The sequence below is a fragment of the Vigna unguiculata genome, chromosome 5 (assembly GCF_004118075.2).
Source record: "Vigna unguiculata cultivar IT97K-499-35 chromosome 5, ASM411807v1, whole genome shotgun sequence".
NCBI classification, from domain to species: domain Eukaryota; kingdom Viridiplantae; phylum Streptophyta; class Magnoliopsida; order Fabales; family Fabaceae; genus Vigna; species Vigna unguiculata.
This window is the reverse complement of record NC_040283.1, coordinates 44,247,037-44,266,936: the sequence shown is the minus strand read 5'-3', so window position 1 is coordinate 44,266,936 and position 19,900 is coordinate 44,247,037. Positions and strand designations below refer to the sequence as shown.

At 33.5% G+C, this 19,900-nt stretch overlaps 4 protein-coding genes across 6 annotated transcripts; all 4 read right to left on the bottom strand.

The window, feature by feature from the left end:
* Positions 1-4,190: 4,190 nt before the first annotated feature.
* Positions 4,191-5,127, bottom strand: LOC114185613 (classical arabinogalactan protein 5-like). The gene has a single exon (XM_028073451.1). The coding sequence runs from the start codon at positions 4,789-4,791 to the stop codon at positions 4,339-4,341; it is 453 nt and encodes a 150-aa protein (XP_027929252.1). The 5' UTR covers positions 4,792-5,127; the 3' UTR covers positions 4,191-4,338.
* A 1,385-nt stretch (positions 5,128-6,512) lies between these two features.
* LOC114185612 (protein disulfide isomerase-like 1-4) lies at positions 6,513-10,965 on the bottom strand. The gene is made up of 12 exons (XM_028073450.1): positions 10,274-10,965; positions 10,036-10,165; positions 9,414-9,579; positions 9,200-9,318; positions 9,025-9,105; positions 8,255-8,341; positions 7,940-8,014; positions 7,743-7,811; positions 7,578-7,658; positions 7,364-7,498; positions 7,112-7,168; positions 6,513-6,991 (listed from the first exon to the last, which is right to left on the bottom strand). The coding sequence occupies exons 1-12, from the start codon at positions 10,786-10,788 to the stop codon at positions 6,809-6,811; spliced, it is 1,698 nt and encodes a 565-aa protein (XP_027929251.1). The 5' UTR covers positions 10,789-10,965; the 3' UTR covers positions 6,513-6,808.
* A 622-nt stretch (positions 10,966-11,587) lies between these two features.
* LOC114184287 (probable serine/threonine-protein kinase PBL28) lies at positions 11,588-15,721 on the bottom strand. 3 transcript variants are annotated; one of them, XM_028071576.1, is made up of 11 exons: positions 15,122-15,721; positions 14,527-15,045; positions 14,220-14,363; positions 13,820-13,945; positions 13,308-13,538; positions 12,990-13,213; positions 12,737-12,863; positions 12,571-12,642; positions 12,308-12,485; positions 12,084-12,216; positions 11,588-11,999 (listed from the first exon to the last, which is right to left on the bottom strand). In XM_028071576.1, exons 3-11 carry the CDS (start codon positions 14,314-14,316, stop codon positions 11,760-11,762), a joined length of 1,428 nt encoding a protein of 475 aa, XP_027927377.1. In that variant the 5' UTR covers positions 14,317-14,363; positions 14,527-15,045; positions 15,122-15,721; the 3' UTR covers positions 11,588-11,759. The 3 variants fall into 3 exon arrangements, with proteins under 3 accessions (XP_027927377.1, XP_027927379.1, XP_027927378.1); XM_028071578.1 differs by having other exon boundaries at positions 13,308-13,478; XM_028071577.1 differs by having other exon boundaries at positions 14,220-15,045.
* A 2,774-nt stretch (positions 15,722-18,495) lies between these two features.
* LOC114185834 lies at positions 18,496-19,456 on the bottom strand. Its single transcript, XM_028073767.1, has one exon. The coding sequence runs from the start codon at positions 19,191-19,193 to the stop codon at positions 18,774-18,776; it is 420 nt and encodes a 139-aa protein (XP_027929568.1). The 5' UTR covers positions 19,194-19,456; the 3' UTR covers positions 18,496-18,773.
* Positions 19,457-19,900: the final 444 nt, after the last annotated feature.

Sequence of the window (19,900 nt, the reverse complement as noted above, 5' to 3'; positions counted from 1 at the left end):
GGATAATTTGATTAAGTGAATAATAGTTCGATGCAAAATAAAAATAAAAAATCAAAAGAAAAGGCATATGTCAAAATTTTGAGTGTGATAGATGAATAATTTATGTTGTACTTAACTTTCTTATTAATAATAATAATATTCCAAGTTTTATACTCATATTTAATTATTTTTTTTCATATTCAATAAGAAAACAAAAAAATTATAAACAAAAATCAAATTTCAATTCTTCATTAATATTATTGTATACAAAATCATGTACATAATTTATATTATTATTATTATTATGTATTAGAAGTTCTACTAGTCATGTAAATAGATCAATCAAATATGTTTAAATACTTACAGATTTGGTAGAGGATTTTGAGAGTCATGATCAAATGAGTTTTGAAATGGAATCTCTTAGTTTTAAAAAATCTTTATTATTGATAAGTGGGTGTTTATAGACTTCTAACCGTATGCAAAGTCATATTACTGTGTTCTTTTTTCTTGACATGGTAGTATGCTTGACATCTCCTCACATCATATGCGACTTTATTTTTTTTTTCACTCCTAATTTGATCTAGACATAGACCAATTCTTCTTATTTATCCTAGAGAATCCGGTTCCTCTTACTCTCTTATATCGAAACTTTTTTCTCTCTCTTAGATCGAAACCTCTTATCTTTGGATTTTCTGGATTTTGACATGTTGACTGCTCTCACGAATAAATTAAAATCTCAGTTAAAATAGAATTAACAATCTAATACAAATAAATAAAATCAAAGTTTCAAATCAAATATTTAATTCTTGATAAAAGTAAAAATGCAAATGGACGAAAATAAAATAAAGAAAAATTTCTAATTGAACTTACAATGTCGATGATCAAAATATACCTAGGGATGTCAAAAAATTTGTACCTGTGGGTATTCGCAAATACAACTCGCAACGAGTATACCCGCGTGTAATGGGTACGTGTATTATTTATATTCGCATATTAACGAGATAGGTACATGTTTCACATTATTCATACCCATTGATACCCGTACTCGCTATACTCTCAACTAAATTAAAATATTAACTCTTGATTTTGAATGAGTTAATTGATTTAAAAAAATAACTTCATTTATCTATAAACTAACATTCAACACTATTTAAATAAATTATTTAGTGTTGCTAGCATGATATTTCTATTTGCACGTTATGATGTACCTATTTTCATATTAACATGGTAGAGTGCTTATTATAATCAATGTTTCCTTTTTCACAATGAAAGTATGTATTGGCCATCATATCTCATATTACATAGAAAAGATATTTCATATCGAATAAAAAAATGGACAAAACCATAAAATGAACAAAAACAACTTATATAATAAGTCTCCTTCTCTGTTTGATGGTTTTGTCCATTTTATTGTTTTGTATGTGGACTTCGTGTTCTACTTGGTAACACGTAAGTTTTATACCCATTTTTTTTTATGCTAGATAGCTCCGATTATTCTTCTTTCCTCTCTTATGCTGAAGTCTTAGATTTATTTATTTTTTTGGATTTTGCCATGTTAACTGCTCCACAAATAAATTAAAAACAAAATAAAATAAAATACAATTGAATTGACCGAAACCTAAATCGTATCAAATGAATGGCAACAGATTGAATCCAAGAACTGAATCAAAATAAAGAGGACAATAAACAAATTAAAAAATAAAATAAAATTGGATACATGGAATAATGTGCTTGCGGAGCAGAACAAAATCTTCCCTGAACTACTACACAAGAACCTCTCTACAACTCTAGCTCTGTTTTAACAGACGATTTCTAAGGTTATGTTCATTTTAGTAGATAATTTGAAGGATAGTAACTGAATGAATTTAAAGAGATAAATGAGTGATTGTAGTGTGTTTGTTTCGAAGGATATATAAAAGAATTTAAAAAAAAAATTATGAAAGTTTGTAATAATGTGATAGATGTGACAAATAAAAAATATATTTTAATAGATTAAATTATAATTTTTTTTTGTCTTTATAATTAAAATGAAGAGAAAATAAATTTTATTTAAATAAAATTAATTTAGAATTAATGGAAAATATAAGCTATTTAGTTAGAATAAAAAGTTAACAGATATAATAAATTTAAAATAAAATTTGATTGACTGAAATTTTGTTTTAATTTTGTGTTGATGAAAATAATAGACTCTCCTGCACATCCATCGCTTTTATACTTTCAAATTTACATAAACCAATACAATTATTCCTTGCAAATCTATCTGTTTCAATAGTCTTGGTAGCGAAGGTGGTGTGATGTAACTTACAAAAAATTGTCGACCCCGGCTCATCATTAATAAATAAAGAACTCATTTCTTACAGGACAAAAAGGTTAAAAGCTAAATGTTTGATGGTTTGCGCATATATAGACTCTGACAGCCTACATTTATAAATGAAGAGATGTCATGGAATTCGTTCTTAGACATTGTGTAGGGTCATATAATCTTAGAATACATAACAAGGAAAAAAAAAATACAAAAAGTAAAATAAAGAGGTAAGACAAGATAATAAGAAAATAAGATACAATCATATTCAATAAATATAATAATGTCTTTTAAAATAAAAAGTAAGATAACATTATTTTTTAACTTATAAATACATGTACTTAGAAAAAAAATAGAGGAAGAGAGACAAAATGCATCACAAAAATAAAAAGAGAAAGAAACAAAAAGATAGAATTTGTAGCAAAGAGTAGCAATTTTTAATCATGTTATTCTTTATTTTAATTTTACTTTACATCTATTACTAACTTTTTTAAAGATAAAAAAATTTGAGCAGATAACTTATTTTTCTAATTATTAAATTAAATTTAAGTAATTAATAACTTAAAAAAAACATTCAATTTGAATATGGATTTTTGAATTTTTATTCTTTTAATTTTTTACTCCTAACTAATTTTAAATAATAAAAATTTACATTACACTATAAAAAGTTAAACTTATAGTTAATCATTTTCAATAAATAATTATACATTTCAAAATATTTATTAAAACGATGAAAACTAAAATTTTATGATACTCAAACTTCTCAAAATTAAAAAAAAAAATATTGTATAGAAAAGTTCCAACTTCTATTTTTATATATTTTTTTAATAAAACTATTTCAATAAATTTTAACAAATTTTTATTTTATAAATCTCAATTAAAAATTTAATATTTTATTATATGTTGAATGTGTAACATTTTTTTTTTCTTTCTGCACCTTATCAAGTATCGAAATAAGAGCAGGTGAGACATCCAACATTTTTTAACAGTTGAATAAATTATGCATAAGCCCATACCTGACAACCAGCCTCTTCAGAAATTGATATTTGTCCCTCTCAATTTATCTTTTCCCTCTCCAACATTTTTTTTTTGTCAAAATATTATTGGAGAAAATGATTTTATAAATTGATAAAAGAATTGAAAATTTAAAACACAAAAACTTTTTTTTTTCTTGTGTAGAACTTTAAATGATATTCAGCGAAAATTAATATTAATGCATTAAAAATATTGTTTTTTATATTTGTGATGAAAATACGAAAAATTAATACGCAAAACCTTATTTCAATTTCCTTCGTGCTATTAATTAGTGTATCATTTATCGTCATATTATATCAAATTTGATTAACTAAAAAATATCACATGCCAGTGTCATATTAAATTCGTTCCTTTTAAAGTTTTCCGATTCTTTTATTTTTCAATTCATATATGCATAATTATATTAAATATAATAATATAATAATTAAATTAATACTGTAGATATATTTATGTACAAAATAACTATATTATTTTTATTTTTCCTTTATTATAAAAGGATACCTTTACCTCTTATTCTAGATATTTTGTTGGCAAAAACAACTGTTTAACTTATGTAAATAGATTATTTTTTACCTTACATCACAGAAAAGAAATCAAACATTAAAGTGAGTAAATTTATTTATTATGATATAATACTATACTATCATATAAAAAAGATAAAATTAAATACATGTATTAATAAAAAATTATAAGACAAAATCTATATTTTTAAACTTGACCTTATAATTTCTATACACATACACACATTTATTATGATTAAATATTGTAAGAAAGGAAAATATGAAACATAATTAGTGTTGAAAAATATAAAAAAGAATATACATGAGAATCTTTATTACAAATCTTTATTACAAGTAGCAGCAAGAGGAAATTAAATGTGCAAAATGAAAATGATGACGAACATGATTTAGGAAGATAGAAATGCTTGGCAATAATAATGGTGATAGATGAAAACAAATTAAAAGAATCTAGAAATTATGTTTAACATATGAAGAAAACAAACATATAGAGGAAGAATGCGTTCAGAGAAATTCTCTCCTTACAGCGTATGCATACCGAGAGCGCCGTATATTCTGCTTCCGCTTCTTGTACACCATTCCCGCCAATATTACCACGCTCGCCGCTACAATTACTCCGATCCCTAGTCCTGCCTTCTTGCTCCAACTCAATCCTCCTCTTGACAAATTTTCTGCTCTTTCATCCTCGTCGTCGTGGATATTGTCTCCCTGAGAACTTCCCGGCGAAGGCGCCGGAGAGGAGCCGGGACTCGGCGAAGGCGCCGGAGAGAAGCCGGGACTCCGCGAAGGCAACGGTGAACCTATAGGTGAGCTGGCCGGGGAAGGTTTCGGAGCGTGGAAGGACGGTGACGGTGACGGTGACGGAGATGGAGAGGGAGACGGTTGTTCGGAGAGAACAAGGTGCAGTGAAAGAAAGAGGAAGAGGAGAAAAACTGGAAATACCGTGACATTTGGCATTGATTAATTATTTCTAAGAAAAAAAGGAATAAAAAGAAGAGAAATAGTGTTGATCTGAATCGAGAGTTGGAAAGTTGAAGATATGAAAAACCGGTAGATCTGAGTCTGCAGCAAGTCACAGCATGCATAAAGCGAGGGAAGACCTCGAAGCACGAGAAAAAAATCTGAGTAGCACTGATTTGGACACGTGGCTGTTTGCGAAAAAGAAGAAGAAGAAGAGTTGGAGTGTTTTGAAGAAAGTTTAGGTAATGCAAAATCAATTTGATGCTTGCTTATGAGTTATGAACTTATGACTGATCTATCACCAAATGGTGTGGCTTCCATGCAAAGCCAAAGGAAAACTGGATTCTATGCATTTCGACGCACGCAGGAGCGCTTTTCAATGTTTTATTTTATTTTATTTTTTGCATCTTCTATAGGTTTAAATTTAAATAACAATGATGTCTATTTTACGGTGACGCATTTGATTCACAGTTTTATATATGATCTAGTATTATAGAACATCTAGGATGACCTGAAATATATAGTAATTAATACTGATGAGAATATGTGAAAATAATTGTTAAAGAATTAATCAATGAAAATATTTAAAGAAAATTATACTTTGTAGTATATTCACAATTTCTTGCTTGTTATTTTCATTTTATTTTTTGCTAACGAGGGCGTACCGCACAATATTTATTAATATTTGGTGTCTAAATATAAGAAACAAAAGAAAGCGAAACTTCGTCTCATGGATCTCCCAAACGCCAAGTTGATTTAGATAATAGAAAGCTGTTGATTCGAAACACGTCAATTCGATTTATAGTTTTCTATTTCAAGAATTTAAAGATCCTTAACCGTTTGTGTTTTTCATAAAAATAAACTTGTTTGAGTTGGTTAAATCATTGAGTGGCAAAATTAAAAGAAGGGATTGATCTAGACTCGGTTTTGCACATTATTTAATAATTGTAAATAAAAATTTAATGTTTTTTTACTAATTTAATTGTTTGTTATCTAAACTATTCATATAAATTCTTTCTAAATAAATAAATGATAATAATAATATGATTAAATAAATTTATTTTTATGTATATTAAAACTAATTGTAATAATAGCTTTGATGAACACTAATAAAATGTAACATAATTTTAAATTAGTGAAGGTTTATGAAAACTTTTGAATTTAAATTACCCTTCTGAATGCCTTTGGCATGACACCATTTATTTACCTTGTCCTTCACTTTGCTCTCCTAAATCAGTCGCGAATCACCCAGAGCTGATATCCGCCATGATATTTAACTCATGATTTAGAATTTTGTTATGAAGTCCACTAAAAAAACTGAAAGATCTTTCAGCCAAAAGTACTCGAATGGAAAAAGAAATTAGTCACAAAAAATTACTTTTTGTAAAGTACTTAGGTGCGTTGTTAGCCATTTGACACTTGACAAATGAACCTATCCTATCTTGTACATAAAAGTAATGTATATAGAAATATTTAAGAAAAAAATCCGAGGCCCACCAACTACTTAATTTTCAATTATCAGTCATCGATACTGTTGATTAGCCTTATTTACAGCCTCTGCACTACACCCATGAGTTTACATACTCCTTACTTCTGGCACTACATAGCCTTGTGCGAGGTTAGTGTCAGTTGTGAGGTTCCTTGCGTGTATGTGTCATTTCTCCGTCAACAACAACATTATATTGATGATACAGAGAAGAAAACCAGAGCCAATCAAGTAGATACATGCAACTTTTTCATTATTATGCGTACGGAGAAAAAAAAAAGTAAAATTTAGCAGGGAATTTATTGAAGTCTCAACCCAAAAATTCTAAAGTGCCGACAGTTGTCAAATTTGAAGTTAATAGTAATCATATGTTGCCTTGCAATTGTGCCCTTTCTGAATCTAGCCCCCTCCTTCCCCACATTTTTTATTGGCCGGGGTGAGAAGAAGTAGCTGATATTTCACCCTCAGTCACATGCTATCATTAATCTCAATTATAGTTTTATAAAGAAAAAAGTGTTACTTAACTCTTCATAATTCATCCTTCACATCACTATTGCTACTCTGGCTCTCCTTGGCATCAGAGCTTTCCTTGGCGCCAGAGCTCTCGGATTGAGTAGTAGAGGTTGGTTTCTGGAGCTTGAATGGGATTGATGCATGTTTTTTGAGGAACTTGTAGAAGGCTACCACAGTACGATCTGTATCAACAGTAATCTGCACACGCAATGAACCAATTACATATTTTTTAATCACCCAATGATAAAAGCATATGTATAAGCATATTTAGAATAGGTAAATTGATAAAATATGTGCTCTTGCTTAATATTCACTTACAGGTTCAAAACTCTTGTTTCCTGCTGGGAAGAAAAGAAGGGTGGGGAATCCGTCGGGCTGCCAAGTGAAAACAGATTAACAGTCACAATTAAATTCTCATATTTTTCATTACTCAGTAGAGATGGATTCATTAACGGAATAGTAGATTCGGATAGTAAACCTAAAACCTAGCATGAGTTAGCACTTAACAACGTTTATATTGATAATGAACAATAGCATGTAACAAATACTTGCAAATAAATCTGGGCTAACCTTAGCCCTGGGGTGCTCATTTGTTGTTCCATCCATCTTGGCTATTACAAGAGAATCGATACTACGAAGATGTTTCGCAAGCTTGTCATATATTGGCTCCAGTGCTTGGCAATGGCCACACCAGGGAGCATAAATCTGAGTCCAACAAGCATTAAATTAACATGATAAAGGTGCAGATGCAAATAAAACTCACAGTTTAGGGTTAAAATTTCACCTCAAGGAGAACGTCCTTTGACTCATCCAAGACAATTTCATCAAAATTATTCCCAACTACTATTTTCACATCACCATCATTCTGTTACAAAGTTAGGAAGCACATCAGAAATGAAAAGCTAAATTAATAGGACAGAATTGATGGTTGGAAAATAAAATAACATACACTTTCAGGGATCGGATCTGACTTGTAAAATGGTTTTAGTTTGTCATCGAGAAAATCTTCCCCAAATGCCTGTGAAAAATGGAGATTAGAAATTTAGTCAAAATTATAGCTATCAAACCTAATGAAGTATTGATAAAAGCATCCATGCACACTTCCTGGCATGTAAGCAAATGAACAGAAAACTCGCAAAAAAGTACCTTAATTCTGTCAGCAGTCACCTCTCCGTCAAGTACAAATTTTCTTCCATCATCATTACCAGTGTATGCAAGTACCTGTATTGAAAATTCCACTGGTTCATTAAATACACTTCCAAAATATTTAAAGGATGTAATTGTTGATGTCATGATTTCCATGGCACATCATTTAACTAAAATTAAAAGTGAAGAAGAAATAATTAATTTTGGAGCATTAAATATACTTCCGAATGATTTAAAGGATGTAATATGTTAATGTCATGATTTTCATAGCTTGTCATTTAAATAAAATTAAGACAGGGAAGAAGAAATGATTACTTTTGGACCATCTCCACTGATGCCAAAGTATTCTGAAACAGGCTTTCCAACATCTTCATTATCCAGTTCCACAAATACAAAGATCAACTGCAATAGATAATAGCAATAAAGTTAAATCATTTCTAAAAATATCTAAGTACGCTTTAGGGGCAAGAGCTAAAAGAACAATATGTAAAACTTTTATCAGTAAAATGTAGAAAGTAAATTTTATTCTTTCCTACATATAAAATGATGGAGAGGGGCTATCAGCGAAATGTAGCAAGACCAGAATGAAAAAACAAATTTCCTATATCATTAGGGGCAAGACCAATACTCTGATGATTTTAAAACGAGATGGATATTTGCAAAAACAAGGATGTGAAGGTTAAAAGGTGTTTAGCTTAGAAACAATTCTGCACAGCACTTCCTTTTGTACACATCTTTATCTAAAGCTAATCAAGTCAGAACTAACTTTCAGAATTCGAGCAACTACCATGCCTGTAAGATTTTAAACCTACTTCGTACCTAGTTATCTACTTTTTAAGTTTAGCAAAAGAAAACTACGCCCACCAAGAAACTAAATCCCATGCCATCATAACTATAGCTGAGAAATCCTTCCTCTCAATCTACTTTCATGACCAACTAAGGAGTGCCCTGCCCCAGAATTCGCATGGAAAACAATGAATTCTATTTCAATTTGCACTGTTCTGATTCTGAAATAAAAGACATGCAAATTTGTCCAGAGAAAGAATGACATAACAGTAATAATTAGTAGCCTGTAAGAAATATACCTTTCCCTTGAAATATTTTGCTGCCTCTTGAAATATTGGGACGAACTTCTCTGAATCATTTGAAGTCGCAAACAGCAACACCTAAAATTGTGGTTTCGAACACAAAGCAACGTTATCAAGAATATTTTTCTTAAGAGATTACAATATTATAACATACATGTATTCAAATACCTACCTGTTTCTTGATTGAATTTTCGAAAACTGCTGGGGCACTTTCTCTTGTAAAAAGTGTTACCAAAGGAAGCTTGTTGGAAAAGACAAAGTCCGCTATTGCAGACTTCTCAAATTTGCCATCTGCTTAGACATAGTGAAAATACATCCTTGTTAACAAGGAAAGATAAAACATGTCAACGGGGAAACAAAGACTAAGGATGAGAAATTAAACAAACCAAAGTGGCTAAGTTTTTCTTCCTCCTTCTTGACGAGGATCAAAGCTGGGCGCTTCACATCGGGATCAATATGGAAAAGCTTTGCCACGTCAGAATTCACAGTCTGGTAAAAATTGACATCATCCTCAAGTCTTGAAGCGGCGGCAAGCTCCTCACTCTCAGGACCCTGCACATTATGCATCACAGGATAATGAAACATAACAACCAACAATGTCATTTGTCAAATAAAAAACAATCAACCATTTCATACATTCCAACTATACAGCTCTAGGATCTGATTTAATCCAGAGAATCAAATGAACAATTGCAGAAGACATCAATATTCCAAAAGCGTCAGCTGCATGTGTGTTCGGTGAGTGTTTACAAAATTAATTCTAGATCAAATCGATTCTGAAGATGTCATTTATATTTGGATGTTTTATTCTAAAAACAGGTTAATTGCAAGTATGATTTTTTGGATCCAATGAGATGCATGTAAATGTAACGTTACTTTAAGTCAAAATCAATTCTGGTCCCGAACTAACTCATAAAGCAGAACCAAAATTGAACATTTAGTAAGTCAACGTGATTGTATATTTATCAACCAATTTCAAACAATGCTCGAAGAAATCTGAATACTTACAACTAAAGAGTTGAGGAAGCCCAAAACAACTTTAGTTTCGTTGGTCAAAACACGTTGAGCATCCTCCAATGTAGTCAAGTTGTATATACCAGGTCCAATCTTCTTCTTAATCCACGTCACTATAGCATCCCTGCATTCCAATCAAGTTCAAACAGAAACCAAAAAATGAGTCAGATCCAATCAAATCAAGAGTTGTAATGAGAGAGAGAGAGAGAGAGAGAGAGGGAAGGAGTCTTACTTGGTCCTTTGGCCATTATAAGGCTTGTGAATGCCATCAGCGAAGAAGTAGATAGTGGGGAAACCCTGCACATCGTATTGCTGCCCCAATTCATTCTCCTCCGTGGCATCGACCTTCGCCAAAATGACATCGTCGCCCTTGAGCTCGGAGGCGGCGGCGGCGTACTCCGGCGCGAGTGCCTGACAGTGGCCACACCACGGCGCGTAGAATTCGACCAAGACGAAGCGGTTGTTTTTTATGACGTCGCTGAAATTCTTGTCCTTCAAAACGACGACATCTTTCTCGTCAACCTGAGGCTGCTTGTAGGCCTCGGAGTCGTCCTCGAAGTCGTCGAAGTCGCCGTAATTGGCGTCATCGAAGTGGTGGTCGTGGTGGTCCGGTGCGGAGGTCTCCTCTTCGAGGAAGCTGAGGTCTTCATTGTCGTCGTCGGCCGCGGGCGGGGCGGCGCAGAGAGTGGAGGAGAAGGAGGAGAAGAGGAGGAGCGTAGCGAGGGAGAGAAGGAGAAGGATTCGCATTGTGAGAGTGAAGGAGAGAATTGAAGAAACTGAGATTGGGATTGCAGAAAAAGAAAGAGAGATCTGGGTGTTAACAACAGTGGGAACTCTATGACTATGTGCTGTGTGTGTGACTTCGTTGACTTTCAACTCAACTCCGACCCTAATGAAACCGAAATCAAACCAATTCTCTTTCTACCCAAAAATAAACGCTCACTCAATTTTTGCTGCAAATTGTTGAAACGAGTATATTAGATATCGAATTTTTAATTACTACATTTATTAGTAGTAATTGATAATTTATTGATACCATTATTGCACTGGATTCGAAACTAGTATAATTTATTGTTGTAGTTTTTTATTTCTCGTGCCTGTGTAACAAAGGAAAAATAAAAGAAAAAGAAAAGAAATATACAGTTGTTTGTTTATGAAGAAAGTGAGATGAAAGTACAGAAAATAATTTATCTATTTCACAAGCTAATTAATCATCAATAGTCCAATGCATCCATAATTTGTAATGCTTGTAAAGATAACATGGATAACTTATTAATTTTATCCATGACTAAAATTATTTATTTTATATCTTCTAAAATGGGTTGTTGATTTTAAAAGATCTAGAAGTTGAGATGTCAACTTCAAATGTTATATACACAGCTAATGTAAGAGAATAAATTATGTTTTGAGAGTGACAACAAAGTAGAAGATGATAATCGTACATGCGACAAACTATTAATATCAATGATAAATATTGTGATCAAATATATCATGCAGCAACGATGGTGTCATAAATTTGAAAACCAACATATTTTGCGCAAATTTATAATATCCAATGTAGTTCCTACTTGTTTTCAACATTTTATTTACTTTGTAATAATTACAAATTAATAATATCGTTCCAGGACCAACAATAAGTCAATAAGCATAAAAATAAGAGTTCTGCAACAACAACAAAAATGGTTTCTAAAGTAGCATTGCGTACATGGCAAGGCTTATTATTGAAAAAGCTCACTCCCAAGAGTCACGGCACCAATCTCATCGTTGAATTGAGAATACATGGGAGCAATTTCTCTTTGAATTTGCTCCAACTGTAGCACAATTTGCGCCATTGATGGTCTTCTAGAAGTAGCATCCACACACTGCAATGCCAACATCAAAATTCGTCTGGCACCATGCTTTTCTCTGTATCCCAAGGTCATGTCAACAAATTTGTCCAAGTCAACACGATTTTTTGCCTTCAAATTAGTTAAAGTTGGGATTAGCAAGCTTAAGTTGGAAAATCCACCAAGTTTGGAAGCATTAAGAATGTATAGATATACCTGAAATGCTATATTTTCATCTGGGTGTAACATGTTTTTGTTACGTGCTTCACAGCCACAAATCAACTCTAGTAAGAACACCCCGAAACTGTATACATCACTCTTCTCTGAGTAGTTTTGTGGAAAGCTCAACCTTTGTTCATGGGAAATTAAAATCTCATTTAGTTTTAATCAACAGGGAAAGTTAAAATTGTTTAGATTCTACATTTGAAGTTGTAGCGTACTCTGGGTCAAGAAAACAATCTACATTTGAAGACGAGCCTGCATGATCAACTTGTGTTTGCAGTTTGCAGAATCCATAATCAGAAACCTTGGCAGTGTAAGTTTCATCTAACAGAACATTGCTAGTTCTAAAGTTTGTGTGAACCAAAGGAGGAACCAAACTATGAAGATGTTCCATTCCTGATAAAAATTAAGATTGAACTGTGTGTGTTGTGAATTCCAAAAGAAAAAAGGATAATAAAAACTATAGCCGAAATTGGTTTACCTTTGGATGCGCCTAAAGCAATAGATAACCTTCGCCACAAGTTTAACCTTCCAACAGGTAAACCTTCACTATCTGCATATTGCATAAACACATGCATGAAGCATAAAATACACAATTCAAGGTGCAACAAATCTCATGTAAACATGGAGGAGGGGAAGATTATTACCATATAGGTGACTCCCTACATTGCCGTTAGGGAGATATTCATATACAAGTAATTGTTGATGGCTATCTTCATAATAGCCTATGAGTTTCACAAGATGAATGTGGTGAACATGAGCAATCTGTTTCACCTGCTATCCATTGAAAGAAATCAAATACTTGATAAAGGCCTTCTAAAACTTCATATGTGGCAGTATTGGAGCCAAGAGTGCTAATTTCATACATATATCAGAACAAAAAAGGAGACATCTAATTACATTTAGGACGAAATCTTTTGTCAGAGCAAATAGACACCTTTTTATAGCCACAATAGAACCATCTTGAAGCAAGCCCTTGTATACAACACCAAATCCACCTTCACCAATGATATTATTATGACTGAAATTTTGTGTAGCTTGTTCCAGTTCCAAAAGTGTTAACTCCCTTGTGTTTTGTGGAGAGAAAGCAATGACATGCTGTGTGTTGACTCTTCCCATCTCAACTGTTGAAAATAATGTCATATAATTTTAACAGAATGAAACAGAACATTGATTAGTTAATCGTATCAATTCGTTGAAGAGATGAAATGAACTAACCAGTGGGAGATGGCATAGAAGAAGCAGCCTCAGATGTTTGCCTCAGAGATTTTTTAACACGCATCAAGCAGATATAGACAGTCACCAGAACTACAACGACAACAATGGCAGCAATAACGCCACCAATTATGACAGAACTCCTTCTTCCACCTGGTTTTCTATCTTGAGTTTCTGGAAGAGGTGTAAGTGTTGGAATGTCATTATTCCCATCTATCTTTGTTGTTACTCCACCTGTTTCTCAAGTGGAGAGTTTTTCTTACAACTCTTATGATTGATTGAACTGAATTTTTCAAGGAAAACATTTGAAGTGAAAAGTGAAATTTTTTACATGTAGAGGTTTAATATCGATCCCAAAACCTTATGTTACCAAAATTGAAAAAAAGTATGCTGACTTATCAATTAAATTTTTTGGTGTGAATCTATTTGACTCAGTTTTACCAATCAATCCTTACTAAACAAAATTCAGATAGACAAAGAGGAGGAGCTTACAGAGAATTTGAGAAAAAAAGCACCTGAATCTTTTAGTTTATAGCAGTGAAGACAAGGCCATTGCTTTTGACATGCATATTTCACAATGCTGCATCTTAATTGTGGTGGACCTCCAACCAAACCCTCCTTGAAAGTGATCAAAGCCTCAGCTGCAATCATCAAGTATATAATTCAGTAACTGCATCAAGTTAAATCATTGCTTCCCCCACATTCTATATATGGTCATGATGGCCAATGTGTACTTCCATGTAAAAAAGCAGGTACATTCATAACGTGCAAATAGAAATACCAAGCCAGCAACACTAGGAATTCAACATTCATGGAAAATTTACTCTTTTTTCATTCTGAAGTCCCCTGAAACTTTTTGATACAGAAAACTTTTTCAAGAATGTTATATAAAAACAAGAAACAAGAAAACCATACCGTAGAATTTGTAGGTTGCTCTGTTGGGAAATAAAAGATGAATCAGTATCATTAGCAGAGGCAGCCTTAGCCCCCATAACAATCGCATTGTAAACATGCATCACCCAAGGAACTCCTTATGAATTCTCAGTTTGTGCATCACCCCTATACAGTTTCAAAATATGGTCATTAAATATTAAGAAGAAAACCTCACCCCATAATGGATCTACCACAATGTAAACAAAGATCCAAAGTGACAAAGGAAGTGGATTTGTTAACCAGAAATAGCACACGAGGGACAAAGTTCACGAGTGAAAAGGGAACATACCAAGGAGTGTAATGAACTGTCATAATGGGAATGGATTATAGATACAGCAAACTGATTTATATAGCTGTCAAAATTGAGGGAAGAAAAATGAATTCACAATGCTTCTAGAGAAAGTTACATATTTACCAAGGAGATTTGGAAGTAGTAGAAATAATTGTAAAAGAGATAGAAAAGGGAAGGTGAGTGTAAGACTCTAGTCTATAACATTAGCTTCCCAAAAATCCAAGCAGTGGTCTTGGTTGACTATAACTATACAGCTAAGAAAAGCTGGAAAACTCCTTAAACAGGTTGTCTTCATTCAAATGGACAGGTGGAATTGCTGCTTTCTATTGAACATTGTTACGACCATAAATTTCCAAAGCAGGGAAATGGAGTTTCAAATCCCAAAATATTCCCAAGGAATCTCAAAACCTGGACTAAGAGCCAAGAGCTTTTCAAGAGCTGGTGAAACAAGAAAGTATCAGCTATCTCTATACCAAACTGGTTTCCAGAATTATTTTCCAGGCCATCCTCAATTACCTGCACGGAATTGAAATTATATGCACTGATTCAGCAAATTGTAAACAGTTTTACAAAAGCAAAATCAGGGTCTTACTTTGTTTTTTAACAGCAGAAGGACATTGTTCATACTGCAAAGTGCAATGAGAGGAGAACAATGCGGTGAGTGTGGACCGTGGTAAAAAGTATAAAGTGGTGATTCTGAGGAAGGTAAACTCCAAAAGCCAAAAACATGATCTTTGTCAGGAAAAGCTCGTGGAATTTTAGATCTCTTGAAAGAGTTGAGGCTAAAGCAAGTACAGTACAACTAGAAAGTGTCAAATTGTGATGACAATTCAGGTTGGGTCTAGAACTGATTTGAGAGATATAATCCCAAGACAAAGAAAGGGTCACCATTTACAGGACTCATTGCATAACAGAAACAGTAAGAGGAGACAAACAAACAGGGAGAGAATCTGTTCATCAATGCAGTACAGGCTCTTCTAGTGTTGCAGAAGGCCTAATCCTGATAGCTTTTTTCTGTTTTTCTTTTAATTTTGTCCATACCCTTTTCTTTATTTTTTGTCACAAAGCAAAAATGCTTATTCCTAATATTCCTAATATCTATAGATCCCACAAAATATCACATTGAATGCTTTGCTTAGGCATCATCATTGAAGAAAATTAGGAAAAGAATTCCCACTTCCCAGATAGCAGCCACTACAAATGGTGCAGACAATCTTATTCATATTTGGTTCTTTCTCACAACTCATTATATCCATCCTGAATCATGACCAGTTCAGAATAAGAACTTTGAATTTCTACCTTGTTTCACGTGCCCTTGGGAAGTGCCCTCAAGCTACTAAACCTTAGGTTGTAGCTTAACCAGTTAAGAAAAAAAAAATACAAAATTTCACTGTATAAGAAGTTCAAGGTAAAGTTTTTTTTTTAAGATTGAGTTGAACTTAAATTTTATTTCTTAATACATTTTGATTAATCTTGTTTTGGTGTGAGTGTTGTTTATGAAGGTGAGAATGAAGGTGTGGTGTGGTGTGTCCAATAAGATGGGAATAGGTGTGCATGGTGGTGTTGTATTAAAATGATGGGGACAGAAGAGGGAAAGGAACATCCTTGATCCTAAAACGAAAGGACCATGGGACTTTTGAATTGAAGGGAGTGGTCTGTTGCATGATGGTGACGGAAGGTGTTGTTTGTGGGGACCGTGAGTGAAAATGTTGAGATGCAGAATAGAAAGATCACATGAGAAGAAGGGTCTTTAATGGTAGATTGGCCATTAGCAGGGAAGTCACATGCTCGAAAATGCTTTTGCCTTTAATGGTCAAAAACATTATTTTATTCTCTTTTCTAAATTTATGACTTTTACCAACTTACATCCAATATCCCTTCATCTTACAATAAATTTATTTCACTGGTATTTTATACACCAAAATAATTTAATTTAATTACTGTTTTACGCAAATCACAAGGAACTAAAACTGATATGCACCTGTCATTGAATGACAGAATTGTACTATATTTTTAGTCTGATGAATAAATCGGTTAAATAACCGATTTAAAGAAATCATAAAATCCGCACGAAGAAGAATTCGTTAAAATACTAAAAAAATGGTAAATCAGATAATCCATTTAATTAAAAACATTTATATTGTGATTGGACGAAACATTTAAAAATGATGATGAGAAATTAAAATATGTATTTGGATTGTTTGTAATTAAATTTCTTTCATTTTTAAATAATCTGTTTAGGTAAAGAAATTAAAATATCTTACATTTCAATTTTTTGTTTGGAGGAAACAATTGAATTTCTTGTGAGGTAAAATTTCATTTTAACAAGATTTATTATAGGCTTAATTATGTTTTGAGTTTATGATAAATTTGAAAACTTTCGATTAAGTATCTAATAAATTTTTGTGTTCTATTAAGTCCTTAAAACTAGAAAGGTTTGACGACCCACTAGGTCGTTGGACCTATTTCTGTCATCGAGCCTGCCCGACCAATCTATCACGTCAGGTCAGTCCAACCCAACTAGCTCGTCAGGCCGGTTGGGCATGTCTAGGTTGTCAGGCCGGTCGGATCCGTACATGTAGTTGGACATGCTCTGTTCATGTGGTTTGTCGGGCCCACCCGACTTGTTTGGGTCATCAGGCCCGCCTAGCTCGTCTTAGTTGTCGGGCCTGTCTGACCTGTCTTAGCCTTCGAGCATGTTCGACCTGTTTGGGTCGTTAGACCCATTTAGGACGCAGGCCTGTTTAGGACGTCAGGTCCGCTCAGCACATTTGGGCTTTCGAGCCCCGCTCGCCCGACTAGTCTTGGTCGTTGGGTCAATCCAGCATGTCTGGGTCGTTGAACCTACCTGATCCATATGGGTCGTCGGGCCCGTCCGAACCTTTTGTGCCATCGGGTCGGCTTGATTCGTCTATATCGTTTGGCTAGCCCAACCCGTTAGGGTTGTCAGGCTTGTGGAGTCCGTTTGGGTCGTCTGCCCGGGTTGGCCCGTCTGGATCATCGCACCAGTCGGGCCCATCTCAATCATTAGCTTGTCCCACTCCGACTATCTAAGCAGATTGGTTCGAAGACCTAATTCCAGATCCGTAGTCAAGACGACCCGACCCTAGATGATGGTCGAGTGAGGTCAGGCCCACGACCGAAACAACCTAGATCGTCATTGAAATGTTTAATAATATATTTTAATTGTTCAGAAATTAAGTGAGAATTTGTTAGAGAACTTAAGGAGAATAAATTATTTTTTTCTTAAAAAATGATACATCTTAATTTTTTATTTTTTTTCTTAACTCATTAATTAAATATAAATACAATATCTCCCAACTAAATCTTTTACATGTGAAACATTGGTACCAGTCAAAATTTTCGGATCATTCTTATTTTGTGAAACATAAAGATATTGAATGTAATGTACCTTTAGAAAATTATATTTATTACTTTAATTATAAAAGCTTCCTGTGGTCCATTTTAAGTGTTATTGAAGTGCAATACACAAGATTAAGAAACACATTACTAAAATTCAATTATATGTTTTTGATGAAATAATCGCCTGATTCTTTTTCTAACGATTAATCATCTTAATTTATCATGTCAAGGTGATTTATTAGAGTATAATTAGTATTTTATTACTCTGTGAGAGACTCTTCCACCTAAATGAAGTTTAAAGATACATAGAAGGGAGTGATAAAAGAAATGCACTAAAATACCATTATATAGATTTTTCTTTTAACCCAATCTCAAGTACACTCAAAACAATATGAAATCTCCACATGAAATTAATTTACTTGTTTAAATTATACTTGAAAAAGATCGTATTGACAAGGTGGTACTATTTAAAAAAAAAAATGGTGTGAAATTTTGTATAACATGTTATTGGGCTTAACCCCGGATAGTAGATCTATTAACTTGTAGTCTACTATTTGCACCACCTTCATTGCTATTAAGATGTTCTGACAGACATTGAAGGTCTAAGAAAAAACATTTTGAGTTCATAACCTAAGGAGCTTGTTTGTAAAAACACTGAAACATTCGACCTTGATTGTTCGACAAGATCCAAATTAGAAACAGATCACTATATCACAATCCACAACAGTAGATACACTGGTTAACCAAAAACAAATGGAAGAAGATAAAAGCAAATAAGTAATGGTGTAGAAGTAAGATATTAAGGGCATTACATTACATTACATGCCCTGCTCTACATCTAGGGTGAGATTTGGAAGTGATTATGACAGAGACAAAGCATATCAAACATGTGTTTGAACAGCACCATTGTGGTTGGCTCTACTCATGTTGGTTCGGCGAGTAACCCTGACATGGTAGACCCCCATAGCCAAAACCACGACAAAAGCAACACCGAAGACAATGCCAGCTAGGCCACCAGCTCCTAATTTTCTGCTACCTCTTTCTAGTGTTTTCGCTCTGCTTTCATGAATTTCAGTGGCTTCCACCTGTGCCGCTAAAGGCATTGGTGAACATTTTGATGCTGCACAAGGGTTTTTGGTCTCGGGCTTCTTTTCATTGGGATGAAAGAAGTTATATGCAGATGGTGAAAAGGCTTCGGGATTCTCGTAGACAAGCCCATGAGGGGCTCTTTCTTGGGCTATGACAATGGAGACAAGGGTTAGAGAAACGAGGGAGAGGAGACACAAACCAATGGGACTCATGTTTTTGTTCTGTCTCCTTCACTTTCTGCAAAACACTTGGAAAGAATGAAAATTTCTGGGTGGGTTTTATAATGCTATGGTTCTGACACCAAAAGGTTGTTCCTTGGACCTGAATTTTTGTGTTGGGAAAAGGAGGCTAATGAATGGGAAACATAATTATGACCTTCGACTCTCTTCAATTCCCAAACTGCCCCCATTATGATTTAATTATTCTAATTTCATGCATAAACCCTCCCAAGTATTGATCAGTTTTGACACTTGAAAGATTGTGAAGTGTTTGATTCTTTGGTGCTATATAGTAACTGGTTTTTAAAGGGTACATTCCGGTTCAAAACAGTGTTACAGATGCAACAACTCTAACTACTCTTAGATTCCAATTAACAACTAGTCTTCACATCTCTGTTATTTCTGCTGCCACTCAACACAATAGCATTTCTTTAATTCATTGAGTTGATAATTCTTTATACATGTCTTAATGGCATAGTGGTTGTAAATGTATTAACTGAAACAGCTTGTGCATAAATATGGCTTCTTCTGATGACCCTGCATTTGATTATTGTGCCATTTGGAGTGTATTGACGTGGCTCCAAGAAAGATGGTTATACATGTACAACTTGAGTACCTTGATCAAGTGCATTACAGTGTGAGTAATTAGTTACCAGAGAACAAATGATACAACAATTAATTAACCATCCTTTTGTAGTTAA

Bases quoted from the DNA above. Each gene is read 5' to 3' on its own strand.
- LOC114185612 (XM_028073450.1), bottom strand. From the start codon at position 10,788: ATGCGAATCCTTCTCCTTCTCTCCCTCGCTACGCTCCTCCTCTTCTCC. The intron at 9,580-10,035 runs GTAAGTATTCAG...CATAATGTGCAG, and splicing joins GCTTCCTCAACTCTTTAGTT to GGTCCTGAGAGTGAGGAGCT. The intron at 7,499-7,577 runs GTGAAATTTTAA...TGTTGGACTCAG, and splicing joins CAAAGGACGTTCTCCTTGAG to ATTTATGCTCCCTGGTGTGG.
- LOC114185834 (XM_028073767.1), bottom strand. From the start codon at position 19,193: ATGAGTCCCATTGGTTTGTGTCTCCTCTCCCTCGTTTCTCTAACCCTT.
- LOC114184287 (XM_028071577.1), bottom strand. From the start codon at position 14,316: ATGTTTACAATGCGATTGTTATGGGGGCTAAGGCTGCCTCTGCTAATG. The intron at 12,217-12,307 runs GTACGCTACAAC...CCATGAACAAAG, and splicing joins GATTGTTTTCTTGACCCAGA to GTTGAGCTTTCCACAAAACT. The intron at 12,000-12,083 runs GTATATCTATAC...ACTAATTTGAAG, and splicing joins ATGAAAATATAGCATTTCAG to GCAAAAAATCGTGTTGACTT.
- LOC114185613 (XM_028073451.1), bottom strand. From the start codon at position 4,791: ATGCCAAATGTCACGGTATTTCCAGTTTTTCTCCTCTTCCTCTTTCTT.